Source organism: Petromyzon marinus, chromosome 36, assembly GCF_048934315.1.
Source record: "Petromyzon marinus isolate PM22_M1 ecotype Great Lakes invasive population chromosome 36, UKy_Petmar_22M1.pri1.0, whole genome shotgun sequence".
Taxonomy (NCBI): Eukaryota; Metazoa; Chordata; class Hyperoartia; order Petromyzontiformes; family Petromyzontidae; genus Petromyzon; species Petromyzon marinus.
The window spans coordinates 3,554,396-3,570,851 of record NC_133702.1 but is presented as its reverse complement, the minus strand read 5'-3'; the positions used below and the strand labels follow the sequence as shown (position 1 = coordinate 3,570,851).

The window sequence follows — 16,456 nt, the reverse complement described above, 5'->3', positions numbered from 1 at the left end:
TGGAGAAAAAAACACATTACCATGGGGGAGAGAGACAAGCAAACTCTATATATACACACGTCAGGGTCAGGATCGAATCCACGACCCCCTGTATACGAAGCGAGGGAGTTAACATCTCGCCACCGCGGGGCCCCCAGAAACCTGCCCACTGTTTCCATCTGCCACGCCAGGAAATTAGAATCGAACCGGCGATCTCTGGATTGCAAGTCCAGTGTGCTAACCATTACATCACTGCAGCATCACTACTACCACCACCACCACCACCGGAGAATGCGTGTGTCCCTTATTAAGCAAGCTGTGGAGCAGCAGTGCCTAGTCAAACCCAACAAGAGGAGGGATTAGACCAAGGGTTAAGTCAATGGCTCTGTCCGCAATGGAATTCGCAGTGCCCCACGAATGCAGGTTTTTTTTTAATGTGACATCGAGTCATCCGTTTTGCCAACATTCTCTCACTGCGACATCAAATTACACCATCGCTGATACCATGTTGTTTTCATGCTTGAGGTGGTGCAAAGTTATAGAAAATGCAGAATCATAATCTGGCACAGTGCTCACACAAAAACGAAAGTGTGTGAGCAAATATAATATACACACACACATAGAAAAATGCGAATGAGTAAATTAAACAAATGAGATTAAAATAAAATGTCCTACGATTGAGGCCCATGAACTTACAGACTTTCTGGACCAATTTTGTTTTGAGTAGCATTTGTCCAGCCCAAGCGACTCCTGTGCTGGTGTCAACTTTCACGAGTAGAGTGAGGCCCAACAAAGAAATGCTGTTAGGTTCCTTCATGCTATGGGAAATAGTTATGTATGAACTCTTTGGGAGCCATTCAATGCAGACTAGCACAGACATTTTCTTGACTGTCATCATCTTCATTCTATATGTTGAACTTCTTTTGCATCATACTTAGGGAACCATGTCAATCGGAGCTGCGATCATCAGCCATGGGGCAAGCCACGGTTAGATTAAGGCCTTTCCAATTGGCTGCGATGTAATAATCTGCTTTGCAACCGCACATCAAATGATTTCATCGCTCCACCATCTTCATTGGACGTCCTCTCCGACACTTTACATTCCTTGGCTGCCACTACATTATTCTTGACATCCGGTCATCCTCGCAGCGGCTTTTCGCTTTGCCATCAAACAAAACGCGGTGACCTGCATCGCGCACTTTCACATGCGCTTCTGCGGCCGTCTGGAACGCTCTTCCTTCCGACATAAGGAAGCAACTGGAGCTATGCACTTACAAATCTCAATTGAAAACGAATTTCTTTAGAACTGCTTTAGTGTTGTTGTCCTTCCCCCGCACCTCCAATGAGCACGGTTGGCTTCGTATGATGCTAAAGAAGTTCAACACACATACATTCATTGCTAAGAGTCAAGATTTTACAATTACCTGCATCCACAGTGAAAAATATATAATGCACGTTGCAGTACAACTATAGGCAGCGAGGTCTCTTATTGATGAATAATACTTGCGTCTTGATGGGCGCTTCCTTCACCCAACTGAATGGATATGTGAGTCAGAACTTGCTTTAACATGACATTTTCTCACCACAAGTAGATGACGCAAGTGCTCATTCTTTTGAGGTGGGGGATTTGTTTTAGCCGTGAAGGACACGATTGTGATGTGAGTCAATGCAGTACTTAAGAGTACGTTCGGTTCAATAGGTCGTGCCTAACAGGGTGAATGATTGAATAAGACAAGAGAGAGCCGGAGAGACTCTGTTCTTTTCTGCATGTCGGGGGATGCGACACGCAAAATGTTTCAGTGCATGGTCATGATGATTCATAAATTGGTGGCGTATTTTACGATTAGGCAGAATTCCAAGCTTCTAAATTAGCACAGCTAATGTCACCAAGGGATGTTTCGCCATCCGGATTAGTATTCCTCACGAGTACCGGGGGATAATCATAATAATCCAGGGGCTGCTTTATTCATTCTCCCGGCGTGCCAATTAATGGCGCAAGCGCAAGGAAGTGCAACACAATCTATTATGGAAATGCACGGATTACTTAAATTGCGCCTTAAAATATTTCTCTTCATTTACGTGGTTATGTGTTTTGGGAGTGTGGGGGGAGGGGGGGGTATTTGTACTTGTGGTTAAATCATGAGCCTGCGTGGCTTATATTCGGTTTTAGAATTGCTTGAGTTATTTACCTACTTGCTTCTCGCTCAGTGCAGTGTCAATGGTTGTTGTTATCTTAATACTCCCCCATACCATAACCAATCCACAAGGACCACCAGCGTGATGAAGTATGGTCAAACAACCCCTTGCGACCCGCGCAGCATGGGGAGGTTCTCATCCCAGCGGTGGATTTACAAAGCGCTGTGCACGTACTGATGCATGCATGTATGTTGAACTTCTTTCACACCGTACATAGCCAACCGTGCTAATTGGGGGTGCGGGGGAAGGGCAACAAACTAAAGCACAAAAGCAGTTCTAAAGAAATGGGTTTCCAAGATACATGTAAAAGTGCCATAGCTCCAGTGGCTTCCCAATATGGGAAGGCAAGAGCGTTCCAGACGGCCGCAAAGGCGCACCTGAAAGCGCCGCGCGATGCAGCGGCCGCCATCTTTGCTCGATGGCGAGCCAAAAGCCGCCGCTGCGAGGGCGGCCGGAGCTCGCGTGATGATGGCTCACGCTCCTCGAACGAAACCGGCACAACTCTTGTGGTTCATTCGTGGCGAGCGCTTTGTGCGGAATGAGTGCGACGTCGTAACGTCTTCGCTGAGCTGCATTGAAGCCAATGCACCGGTCGGGCACGGTCGGATCTCGCTAGTACAATTCTGCCCGCGGAGCTGGCGTGCATTGGCAGAACCCACCGCGTTGGCCAACCGAAGCCAAGGCAGGAAAGGCCGGAGTGTGAACAGCCTTCTCACCCACTTTTCTCCCCGCATTGAAACCTCAACAAGCCTCTGCTGCGCGAAGCCCCCCAACAGTGGCTTGGTTTGCGAGGGCAGGAAGCCGAACGAGGCACCACCCAGATCAGCCCCAGAAATGACGAACCCCCTTCATTCATGTCTCCCCAACAGGCGCGTCTCAGGTGTGGCCTCGAAGACTCGAGTGGGGATTTGCAAAGGAGGAACTAATTAATCATAGGCCACTTCAATGTGCGGGCCACGCCGATTGTGCACTTCAGCCCCATTGTGTTTGAATCGTGTGAAAAACATTTTTTTTTTACCGGGCTGACTCGCACGGTTTAACGGGTGCCTGTTTATCGACACTCAACTGTTCCCCTGCAATATATTCCACGTCAGAGAAACGGTCTGAAAAGCCACATTCGTTTGCAGGCCGAGTAGTATTGCGTGAGCAGATTGAAAAGCTTTAAGACGGTGAAAAAGCCACCTGTCCTTCAAGGCCAGCGATGGGTCTCACCCGGCGAGACTAGTTTTGTTAGTCAGCCATCGTCTGTTCGCTGCTGGGTTAACGCGACGCGGCCTCTGTCCACCCAGCAGTACAATGGTTACGCCGGTTAGTCAATTGCCAAGTCGCGTGTGGTGGGGTAAAGTGTGGGTGCTTCCACTTCTCCCAAGTCGTCTGGCCAGCTTGCAAGAGAAGGCCAAAATGACCCTCTCTGTGAGCTCTCTATAGCAATTGGAGCCCTTCTAGCAATTGCAGGGTTGCACCATTACCTCTTACTCGAATACACAAATTTCGTCAAAAACTTTTTTTCCCATTGGTATGAGATGGGGGACGAGGAGGTGGAGTTAATGTGTGTGTGTCAAGCATCAATGATGGCATTCTCCAAAATAGAGGTGATTTGGGTTTGAACGCATGAGTATAAATGTGTCGTTATACCCGCCAACACCCGACAAAAAATGAGTAAGGTTTGTTGGAGAGTAAACACACACAACAGTGTGCTGAACTAGTAACGAATTGGCATGTTTTGTTTACATGACAAACATTGGCTGTGTCGGGTGGTGGGGGTTTTAACGACACATTTATATTATTGCAATCTCACCCAAAAAAACCTCTAATGGATAATATTGGTCGCAAAAGCCTACGTGTTAAAATAGCATTCTCACTTGCACTACTGAACCTGAGCTGCAGGCTACTGCACAAAGATTGTCTGAGACCCAAGGCGTTGTCCCGTACCCCCGCCGCACTGCCGAATGCAAGCGCTCGTCGTGATTTACATTGGGACCAATTTAAACACATGGCAGGCAGCCCACCACTGGTAACAGACATTAGCATAGCAATAGCAGCCACTACCGCTGCGTTTTTTTGTATTTACACTGCGGCAAGTGTCACAGCCCTCCCTCCACCCGCTTGCTCCCATCAACTTACACCAACGCCAGCCCAGCTTACACCAATCCCAGCCAGCCCAACTTACACCAACGCCAGCCCAGCCCAACTTACACCAACGCCAGCCCAAGCCAACTTACACTAACGCCAGCCCAGCCCAACTTACACCAACACCAGCCCAACTCAGCCCAACTTACACCAACGCCAGCCCAGCCCTACTTACACCAACGCCAGCCCAGCCCAACTTACACCAACGCCAGCCCAGCCCAACTTACAATTACACCAACGCCAGCCCAGCCCAACTTACACCAACGCCAGCCCAAGCCAACTTACACTAACGCCAGCCCAGCCCAACTTACACCAACACCAGCCCAACTCAGCCCAACTTACACCAACGCCAGCCCAGCCCTACTTACACCAACGCCAGCCCAGCCCAACTTACACCAACGCCAGCCCAGCCCAACTTACAATTACACCAACGCCAGCCCAGCCCAACTTACACCAACGCCAGCCCAGCCCAACTTACACCAACGCCAGCCCAGCCCTACTTACACCAACGCCAGCCAGCCCAACTTACACCAACGCCAGCCATCCCAGCCCAACTTACACCAACACCAGCCCAGCCCAACTTACACCAACGCCAGCCCAGCCCAGCCCAACTTACACCAACGCCAGCCCAGCCCTACTTACACCAACGCTAGCCAGCCCAACTTACACCAACGCCAGCCATCCCACCCCAACTTACACGGCCCTACGTCCTTGCCCTCCCGGTGTTTCCCACGCCGTGAGTGAGGGTTTAGCAGAGCTCCGCAAGACTGCTCGGAACAATAAAGTGGAGGCAGGCGATGGGTTGTAATTTTTTTCATTGTATGCCCAGTCGATGTTTGTAATTGGTCGAGAGGTGGCAAGCCCTTGTTTGCGTTGGCTTGTACATCTCGCTATTTTTTTGTTTGTTAAAATGCAAAGGTAAATGAGAAGCCCTGCAATTGCGTGCTCACACCATTGCCGGCAGAAGCACTTCCGCTGTACGGGGTCGTACATATGTCTTGTGACCCCCTCCAATCAATTGACCCTGAATATTTTCCCCCTTTGAAAATTCATTTTTGTTTTAAATAAACCTTACTTTTAAAAAATATTGAGTTTTAGAGTATTAAATTAGTGTCACGAGATATCTGGACCACCCCGCAGAAAGATGACTCCAAAGCGCCCCTCTCGAGGGTATTTGGCCTACTCTTCCATTGCTGGCCAGACACCGAGGAAGAGGTGGGAGTACTCACATTTTACCCCACCACACGCGACCTACTGAACAACTAACTGTGATTAGCTATTTATACTTCTGGGTTGACAGATGTGCGGGGGAGGGGGGTCGGGTACATTTAAGAAATGTGCCCATTGCTTCTACTGCCACGCCGGGAGGTCGAACGACTAACCTCTGGGTTGCAAGTCCAGTCCGCTAGCCGTCAAACCACCGGCAGTTTGATAAAACAAATTCACTGCAAACACCGATAGATCTGATCACTGAGACACATGGAAAGGCAAAGTATGTTAATTACAATGGTTATAGAGATAGTTATACATACTAGATACAGACTCACTCGGTTTTTTAAAATAAAAAGAACTCACATATTCATGTGCATTTGCCTGTACCGGAATGCACCGTACATGTCTGGGATAAGGTTTGTACTGTTGGAATGAATTAACTTGCACGATGGACAAATCTACTGACGACTAACAGATGCAACGTGTGTTCTACACACTCAGCAATTATCCAGCGGGCATCCCGGAAATTGAACAATGCAGGAAGGAGAAAATTAAAGATGAACATGATGTTCTTCCAAATAATAAATACAGGCATGTAGTGCGCAAAGGGGAAACTCGCTGATTCAAAATTGGTTTCTTTTTGGGTTGGAGCGTGCGGGAATATCTCAATTACAACTACAAAGCGCCACTACCCCAGAAAGCTAAACAATAACATTCGTTTCGTGGGCAAAACGTGCAAGTGTGATCCTGTTTTTCAGCGAAACCGGTAATGTTGAATAGCGAGCGACGTTTCGACGATTGTGTCCGAAGTTTCGCTGGAGATTACATCCAGCACTGAGGAGTTGGGCGGCAAAAGCTCAGATCTTGGCGCTTCAGGAGGTGTCACAACATCACCTGAGCAGCCTCGCGGATGAACCGGATTATTATAGCCAGCCTTGATTGCTGATAGATTGGCTGTCATTTGCAGGGTAAAGCCATGGGGGCGGAGTTGGCAGGTGGACACGGGGATGGGGGCAACGCCCCGCCCAAACTGGACACCTTCATTAATTTATTTTCAGTAGTTTACAAATAAGATGAAAAAATAATTAATCATATGCACCTGAGATTCTTAATGTGGGTGATAAAGCAATCCCCCCCCCCTTCTCCCAAATATATAAGTCAAACTCCGCCTATGGGTCAAACTATCTCATTGTTGGTGAAAATAGGTTATTCTTGATTATATATTAAGGTGAACTGTGTTGATATTGATTATTGTAAAGCTTAATTGTCCATAACTATGAGGTATTATTTATAATAATTGATTCACGTGGCAGAGAGACGGACAGACAGATTTGTGCATAATGTGGGCAATGATAACGCTCACAGACATGATCCTAAATACAAATTTAGCGAATGGTTGTGTTTATATTAGTGACGTGCCCGATTGAAAACAGTTACCAAAGGAATTCCCACAACTTGGAAACACAAACTGCAGCAAAAAGTATGTTAGAAAGTGTCAGATAATTCATAAGTATGCATGATTTTTATTTCTTGCTGTTGTATATATTATCAGGTTCATCAGCTTGCTCACAAAAACACACAGACACAAATATGCATATGGGTGATTGCACAGTATTGGAAATCCAAGGGGCAATGCGGGCATGTGATGGGCGGTTTAATGTATCACACCAACCTGCTGTGCGAGAACATTGGGGGGCCGATTCACTGTACATTTTGCTTTCACGCTTTGATGGAATTCTGGCATTCGTGTTGAGTGAAGGCGACTTAATGATGGAAGTAAGCGAGTCGAATTCAAAGGTCAGGCACCGGCGGTACTGAATGTGTTGCCGTGTGGTGGTGCACGTATGTGGGATAATTGTCAGGTTCGGTGAAAACCTGCGGGCCTACCAACACCTTTCCCTGAACCTTTGCGTGCTCTTTGAAGTTAAAATGACAAGTTATTTCGCCGTCCAAAATACTTGTAAATGTGTGAACCTATGCGTGGCTTTAAATTTCATCTGATGGACTCAAAAATAAAAATAGACACCGTGGTGAAACATTCAAAATCTCTGTGGTGGCAGCCAATCTCTCCATAGAGCCACTATCGATTTCCTTGGGAGAGGTATTGAATAACATACGATCACATAGCCTGGGACCAGTGCTGGCAGAGTATGTACATGAGACCAGGCAGATGCTTCCAATTTAATCCTAGACCCGAAGCACTGCACACCCTCTAAACTGCCACCTGCTCCCCCTACCTTTTAACGGGATCTAGGGCAATGCGTTGGCCGGTCTTGCGTAAAAAATCCTGCAGCTATAAGTCAATACCAAATGCTATACGGTGGGTGGAACGGTGGGGCACAGCGGTTTCCACTCTAAGCTATGAATCTGTTGACCTCAGTTTGATTTCCAGCCACAGCTACCATCAGTGGTGAGTGATATCTGAGCCAGTCACCGTCTCCTCCCTTCATTCACCAACCTTCATCCAGCAGTGTATTGCGAAGGGTAGCAATTATTATTATTTAGATTCTGTACGTGTATTGGCTTCGTCAAATAGCCAGCCTACGAACTAAGGCCAAGTGGTGTGGGGAGCGATACGATCTACTAACCCATACTGACGACTCGCCACCACCAACTCAGCAAACTTATGACATTGCACACGCAAGTCAATGACTGCATGCCAACAGTTCAAGGAATCCCTCAATGAGATACCGTTACAATCTTTTCAGCGGCCTCTCGCCGAGAAATGAATACAATCTCCGTGAAGAACGTCAGAGAAGATCCCGCAGAGGGGGGCATCACGTGGCTTCGAGCACTCTTACCCACACTGCATTGCGCACATTTACCAGGAGTTCCCTTGGTTCTGCTTGATGAATCGGCAAGACTGTCAACAAATTAGAACTGTAATTCAAAGATAATAAAAACAAATTCCGGTAGACCCCCCCCCCCCCCCCCTAAAACTCTCCCGGGCACGTCCCAATGGGCGAAGACCCCGTGGCCGGCCCAGGACACGCTGCTGCTGCTGGCGGGACGATGTCGCTCGGCTGGCCTGGGAACGCCTGGGATTTTCCCCGGAAGAGCTGGGGTCTTTGTATAGTAGTGTTTAGTGTATAGAGTAGTGGATAGTGTAGTGTATAGTAATGTATAGTAGTGTATATTGTACTGTATAGTGGTTTAGTGTATAGTGGTGTAGTGTATAGTAATGTATTGTCGTGTAGTGTATAATAATGTGCAGTAGTGTGTCGTAGTGTATAGTGTAGTTTATAGTAGTGTAGTGTATAGTAACGTATAGTCGTCTAGGGTATAGTAATGTATTGTAGTGTAGTAGTATATAGTAATGCAGTGCTGGAGTATGTGGCCAGGGAGAGGGAGGTGTGGACCGCCACTACTCAACAGGCTGCTTTAGTGTATAGTGTAGTAGTGTATAGTGTAGTAGTGTATAGTGTAGTAGTGTATAGTGTAGTAGTGTATAGTGTAGTAGTGTATAGTGTAGTGTAGTAGTGTATAGTGTAGTAGTGTATAGTGTAGTAGTGTATAGTGTAGTAGTGTATAGTGTAGTAGTGTATAGTGTAGTCTAGTAGTGTATAGTGTAGTAGTGTATAGTGTAGTAGTGTATAGTGTAGTGTAGTAGTGTATAGTGTAGTAGTGTATAGTGTAGTAGTGTATAGTGTAGTAGTGTATAGTGTAGTAGTGTAGTGTATAGTAATGTAGTGCTGGAGTCTATGGCCAGGGAGAGAGAGGTGTGGACCGCCACTCCTCAACACGCTGCCGCCGCGACCCTCACTAGGACAAGTGGACTGAGAAATGAACGAAATGACACTTTTCCAAATTCCGTAATGTGTGAGAAATGCTCCTAAAATACCACGATTTTGGACACACTCAAATGAAGCACTTTTTCCATTCACACTGCGATAGCGATGGCGCGTTGACTTGTGTGTACGTGCTGAACCATCGGCTCGCTAGGGTGGCTTTCACAATTGTGCTGCGTCGCTTTCGGAAGAGTGAACTGAATGAGCTCCCAGCACGCAGAGCCAAACGTCGGATATCGTGCTGAATAACACGGCGCATGATTTCTCAACTACACTATAGAAAAGTGACGTTTGCAATTACACCTCATGTATAATTTTAGGATGATTTTGAAATTGTGACTGTTAGGTTGGCCAAACTCGTGGGTCCACCAAGTTGCTGAGCACAGCCCAGAAAACATAGAACATTGGCCCAACGTTGGCTCAACGTTGGCCCAACGTTGGGCCAATGCTTCCAACCACATGCCAACATTGGCCTCTACGTTTCACGGTGACTGGGCCAAAGGCCCACAATGTAAAAATCGCACGCAACAAAACCATAATCCCAAAAAAGGAATTGAACCTCGACTGCCAGGACTGTAGCACCGGCCTGCCACCACTGAGTCATGATGACCTGCCAACAACCATATAACACTGCGCACCACATGCAGTCCATAATGAAATGTAAGATGTGCTGTGTGCTGTATGTAGGAATGGTCATAGAGTAACCTGGCAAGGTGGATGTGAGCGTTGGCTAATTCTGGCTTCGAAATGATGACAGTGGAATGGTGATGCATGCTCGTGTGTATTATTCACACGGCGAAAATAACGGACGAACTTGCAAGGTTTATCGTGCTTCTGTTATTGCATTTTGAGTTGTATTTTTAAGTGTGGTTCTGGGCGCGTTTTCACTGTGACAGAGGGTAACGGATCAAAGTGAACGAACACGCTTCTCACACGTGTGTGCGTGCGTGCGTGCATGCCGGAGAACGGTAGTGCAGTGGTGAGCGCACTGCGCTACGAATCCAGCGACCCGGCACCAGTGGCGATTATCTGAACCGATCCTGGGCCTTCCCTAGGTCGACTCAGTCTCAAATGAGTACCTAGTGCGATGTGTAAACATCACCAGTAGGCGTGGTGCTGGTCACCCACCCCCTCGTGTGCCGTGCGGGCCTTCATAGGCGCTCGCTAACCGCACTTGCCCCAACAGTCTGTCACAGGCTATACGGGGGATCTTTGTCTTTGTGCATGCCATGGCATTCGGTGGTCGCCCTCTCACCAGCGGTGCCGCAGGAGGCGTTGGCGCGCGACGTGGCGGTGCGCCCCGCGTCCCGCAGGTAGATGAAGTGCGGCCGTCGGTGGACTCCCTCCCCGTCCGGCGCGGGCTCCATGAAGTACTCGCCCTCGCGCGTGCGGAAGGTGCCCACCTGCCACGCGCGGCGACGCACGGAGGGGCCGGGCGGTCAACGCAACACCGCTCACTTGTTTGCATGTTCACGCGCGCGCGTGTGTGTGTGTGAGTTGAGTCGAGCGAGCGGTGCTGGCCACCCACCCTCTTGTGTGCCGTGCCGGCCTTCATCGGTGCTCGCTAACAGCACTTGCCCCAACAGTCTGTTAAAGGCTTTACGGGGTGATTTTTGTCTGTGTGAGTGCGTGCCAGTGCGTGAGCCACTGTTATCGGATATGTATGCATGTTGAACCGTACATAGCCAACCATGCTAATAGAAGGTGCCAATAAAGTCGACGTCAAGCTAGTTAGTGTCCAAATGGGGGAAATTCCAAATTCCTCTGGCGAATCCTTATTACGTGGTGGGCCATTCCAATGCTGGCAATTGTTCCTGTATAGGCTCATGTCAAGCAGCTGTCCTACTCAAGCCAACATGGGGAGGTTTTCTTCTCAAAGGCTCCACTTGTCCCCAGCAAGTGTTATGGATTTTTCTCAATGTTACAAAACAATTCTGAAATCCCAACTCAAAAAGAAAATGTAAAATCCCATGAGATGAAGCACGTTGGCCAAAGGTCACACGCACGCATACATATCTCGTAATTAATATCACGGGTCCCTGGTTATTCCAGTCGGAGTGAGCCCCTCTTTATTAAACCTTCCAGAAAACCGTTTTTTTTTGTTATATCGCATAAATATATGAATGTGTCATTAAACCCGCCACCACCCGGCACAACCAATTAGTAAGGTTTTGTCATGTAAACAGAACATGACACTTCGTTACTCGTACAGCACACCGGTGTGTTTGAGAGCAAATCAACAACATTTAAAATCTGAGTACGACGTTTTGGCAGTAATTACAGCGAGCATCATCAGGCAGGCAGCCAGACCTGGATGTCCACCTGATCAGATTGTAAATGTTGTGGACTTGCTCTCCAACACACCGGTGTGCTGTACTGATAACGAATTGGCATGTTCTGTTTACGTGACAAACCTCACTAATCGCCTGCGTTGGGTGGAGGCGGGTTTAACGACACATTTATAATTATTTGATCTCAACAAAAAAGAACCTGTGTTATGGATGATATTGGTCGCGAAAGCCCACTGCGTGTTAAACTTACTCAATCTTGTCCAACACAAATACGTGAGTGCTGTGACTGACTGACTATGATCCACAAACAGACAAACCGAGTTTCTGAATTAAGACCCAGAGGCAAGAGCGTATAGAAAAGAAAACAAAAAAACACAATCCCAAAGCGTGGACCACCTCGAGCAGGAATTGAACCCAGACAATTGGGACTGTAGCCCAGGCATGCTACCACTGCATCGGGGTGACCCGCCAATAATCACATAATACCACGTATTGCACGTAGTTCATGCTGAAACATAAGATGTGCTTTGTGCTATGGTAATGTCCAGAGAGTAAGCTGGCTTTGCGTATGTGAGCATTGGCTAATGCTGGCTTCCAGATGATGACAGTGGAATGGCGATGCATGCCCCCGTGTGTGTTTTTCTCATACCGAGCAAAAAACGAACAAACTTGCAGTGATTACTGCTGTTTATTTTGGATGTCGTTAGGTTTTTTTTCAATGGGCACTGGATACGTATTTCAGAAGCCTCCATAAACTGAAATACAACGCTGTTGTATATTCGTACATTTTATAACGGTCTATTTCAACAGCCAAAAAAAGTCTAATAATATTTGGGTCTATCAGCCAATGGGTCGTTTGGGCCAAAGTTTTCCAGCAGCATTTGTTTAAGCAGGCAAGAATAATCAGGCGAGTGTTCGTTTTCTTGACACTAAATCAAAGAAACATTACAATAATACGATCTTAATTAATTTCCAGAACCACAATGATGCATTTCAACCGCCTGAGAAAGCATTTCTCAAAATACTTTTTTGAGCTGTTGCTCGCCTATGAACACAACGTGTTTGAGCTGCGCTTTCTTTAAGACCACAATGTGCTTGACAGAGGTGGCTAGGAGTCTCCGAAATTTCATTTACCAGTTGCCAGTTAAAAGCCCACCGAGCTATTTGCTCTTTTGCAGAGGCAACCAACCCGGCCACACGTGACAGCACATCGAAGTGGCGTACGGCATGTGGGAGTTTAAAACCAGCCAAATAACCATCAGAGCGCTAGGCTGGTTATTGCTGCTTTACTGATATCATGGCTTTGAACCGGGTTCTCAAGTGCCGTGAGTTTATGGTCACAGCCCAGTCTCCAATGGGTGCACAAGAGAACAATTACACTGCAATTGGTTTCGTACTTAATTTTACTAAATGTAAGCTTTCAGAATTCAATATCTCAATCTAAAAACTATTTTCTTTTTTTCACCACGTAAGACCCGCTTGAGCTGTGTAGCTCTTTTTCAGACGCGACCTGGCCACACATTATAGCTCAACGAAGTGCCTTATCACGTGGAGAATGTATAGCAGCCAAATACTCTAAACGGATGTTGAGTCTAAATGTGGAGGGGAAAACTAGAGGACCCTGAGAAAAAAATCCACATGACCACGGGGAGGACATGCAAACTATAAATATGCATGCGTCAGGGTTGGGATTGAGCACCTGACCTCCTGTATACCAAGCGAAGTAGTTAACATCTTGCCACCATGGTGAGATGTTAACTTAGATGAACACTACTCTCACATGCACAGCGGGCGGGAAAGCGCTACCCTCTACTTGTGTGGACCAGAGGTCACGTGATGGGAACTCGGAGGGAGCTCTGTGATATCTTCAGTACTTCCGTGGGCTGACCTCTAAAACGAAGTGTGGCACTGCTCTTCGAAAGATCTGCCGGGATATTTTGTCTCCTGACATTTCCCTTCAATTGTAGGGGAATTTACAAATGTTAAAGAGAGTGAATGCGCTTATTAATTTGCACATACTATTTCCGATAGCGTTACAATATTCAATTAATAATAAGGCTCTGCATGTAACCACATCTCAAGAAGTTGTGCAAAAATGGTATCAAAATGTCATGGCTGAACAAATTTTGAAAGCTGAACTATATTTGTGTCCATTGCATAATGGTTGATAACACACAATGCATTTTCTAATGCCTCATATCACACGGTAAACGCTCCTGGCATCATCATGCCTGGATTTTTCACGTATGTATATCACAAAAAAACCCAGGTTAGATATAAATCACCAGCCAGAGTCAAACACCCGGTACCTCACGGATTGGCAGAAAAACAGGTTAGAATGACGTGGCATTGTGTGGTGGCGTCTACTCTGAGAGTGAATGTATAATGCTTTATGGTTAAAAAAATGCACCCACATATTGTACATGACACTTTATTTCGTGACGTATAATTTAAAACTACTTTTAAAATATTGATATATGAAGTAAACTTGGCAATTAAAAAGTTAATAAATAAATACACACGTAGGCTTTCGCGACCAATATCATGCACAATATAGGTTTTTTTGGTTAGATGGCGTAAATATAAAAATGTGTCGTGAAAACCTGCCACCACCCGACACAGCCAACTAGTAAGGGTTGTCACGTAAACAGAACGTGGCGGGTTTTAACGACACATTTACATATTTCCGCGATCTAACCGAAAAAAACCTCTATTATAAAGTAAATACACGCTTGGACACCGCTAACATCACCGTTTTAAGCATGCGATGGTTCTGTGCGTGTTTGTTGTGTGTCTACAGTGTATACATGGCGATCTTCCATGATGTAATATCGCGAGCATCTGTGGCGTAACGCTTAGCGCACCGCGCTATGAAAGATCAGTTGCAAACATCTTGGGCCTCGCCTAGATCGACTCAGCCTTAAATGAGTATAAACATCATCCATGGGCAGATATCGGTGGCCCGGTGTTGTTCCAGCCACACCACCACCCAACCCTTGTGTGCCGTGCTGGCCTGAATAGGCGCTCGCCAATGGCACTTGCCCCTAAGGATCTGTATGCCTATGGGGGGGGGGGGGGTGGGATCTTTGTCTTTGTACATGCGTGGAGGTATATTTCGGCTGTTTTGAACTCTGCTGTAACTTATCTACAGCAGGCATCAAAGCTGCAAGTGTGACTGGCCAAGCCATTTTTTGCTTCACTCATATTAGCTTATCTTCAACAGGAAAAAAAAGATGACAATCCCCACGTGAAAAAGACGAACGCAAAAAGAGATTAACGGGAGCTGGGCGTCCCAACAAAAAAGAGGCCTGCATGTCGGACAAGAGGCGATCCTACTCTCTTTAGATGTTGGGTGGAATTCACATCTGAAAAGGTAACTGAGGGTGGTCGGGCGGGCGGGCGGGTGGAGAGAGCGGATTTACTGGCCACCAAAGCCACCTACCTGGACAGCCAACCACCCAAAAAACATGCAGGGGTCGGCAACAAAAACAACAATAAAAGCAACTTTTTAAATCGAATTCGGTCAAACATATATGTGTATAAAACTCAATATTTCAAAGGCCCCGACGCCACGTCAATGCGAGACGCAGGTTGCCCACCCCTTGCCCTCACGAACTCAATGACGTAAAAACAAACACGTGTCATGTCCTGCGGTAGAGAATGCACACTCTGCTGCTGGATGAACGCATCCGCGCTTCTTATTGCGTTGGTGAAGGGAGAGAGTGTCAGGGGATACAACCGGCTCAACCCTCGCTTACCTTCTGAGATTCGAGGAGTTTTGGACGCGCTGAGGACAGTGGGGTCATAGGCATTTCGCATTTTTAATATGACTCTTTGAAAACGGGCTGTGATGATATCCACGGCTCGTATTTGAACTCGCCAGGTTCAGAGAGCTACACACCACGCCACCACTCCACCTCGAATTTACATTGAACCCTCAGCACACCACAATTCGAACCTTGTCCGTAACTCTTGGTCAAATCCATTCATTCATATTTCACTCCATGTACGGGAGGAAACCTACGTGCCAGGAGAAAGTCCATATTGGTGAGAGAATCGTACTTAAGCTCCTCAGGTAAGTCTGAAACTGACTTTCTGTGCTTTTTCTTAGAAGCAGCTTTCAGCTGTTAGACTCATGTTCCACATGCTTGATGCCTCCATCCATGTGCGATCCACCAACCCTGCCTCCAAGAAACCTAACTAACAAGCATGCAACCAACACACTGGGCAACATGTGTGACTTTCTGCATAACATTTTAGATTTTTATTTATTTTGAGCAACAGCCACCTGAAAACTGGCAAGAAAATGTCCAATTTTGGCCAATGTAACTTGAAGCTCTTTATATGTTTATCTTGGTTCATTCCATTGCATAAGAGGCATAAATTACAGGCCACATATATATGTACATTTCTTTTATATATCCCAGTTATAAAGTATGCGTTCCTTACCATGCGTGATGTGCACAAACCAGAATGGAATACATAAAAGTACAATCGCAAGTAGAGGTTCAGGAATTCCTTAAGAGCCTGCGTTTAACGTGGTGCTCGGGAACAACACTTGGCTAAACGGAAGGCATTTTCGTACAGACTTACGCACAAAATAAACTGTTGCCCGGCTGCGTGATAAATTTAACCGGATTATGCTCTGGCCCTTGAAAAAAAAATATGCAACGCCCGTGGCTACTGTGCATCGGTTCAATTCCTGGCGTGACTTTGTCCGCAGGAGAAAGAAAACTAAAAGTATGCTTGCATGTGCACGTCTGGGAAGCCGTGATGTGGCATGCACAACAAACCCAGCGACCTGGCTTAGATTCCCACCACACAGGTAATGTCAGCGGCGTGTGCTATCAGCAGCTGTCA

At 46.7% G+C, this 16,456-nt stretch overlaps 1 protein-coding gene across 1 annotated transcript in view; it reads right to left on the bottom strand.

Annotated features, from left to right (window-relative positions):
• The window catches only part of LOC116949400 (A disintegrin and metalloproteinase with thrombospondin motifs 20-like), a 165,099-nt gene that overhangs the window by 133,380 nt on the left and 15,263 nt on the right, over nt 1-16,456 (bottom strand). The window contains exon 3 of the mRNA XM_032966683.2: nt 10,561-10,708. Within this exon, the coding sequence (XP_032822574.2) occupies nt 10,561-10,708 (148 nt within the window). The remainder of the gene's footprint in view (nt 1-10,560; nt 10,709-16,456) is intronic.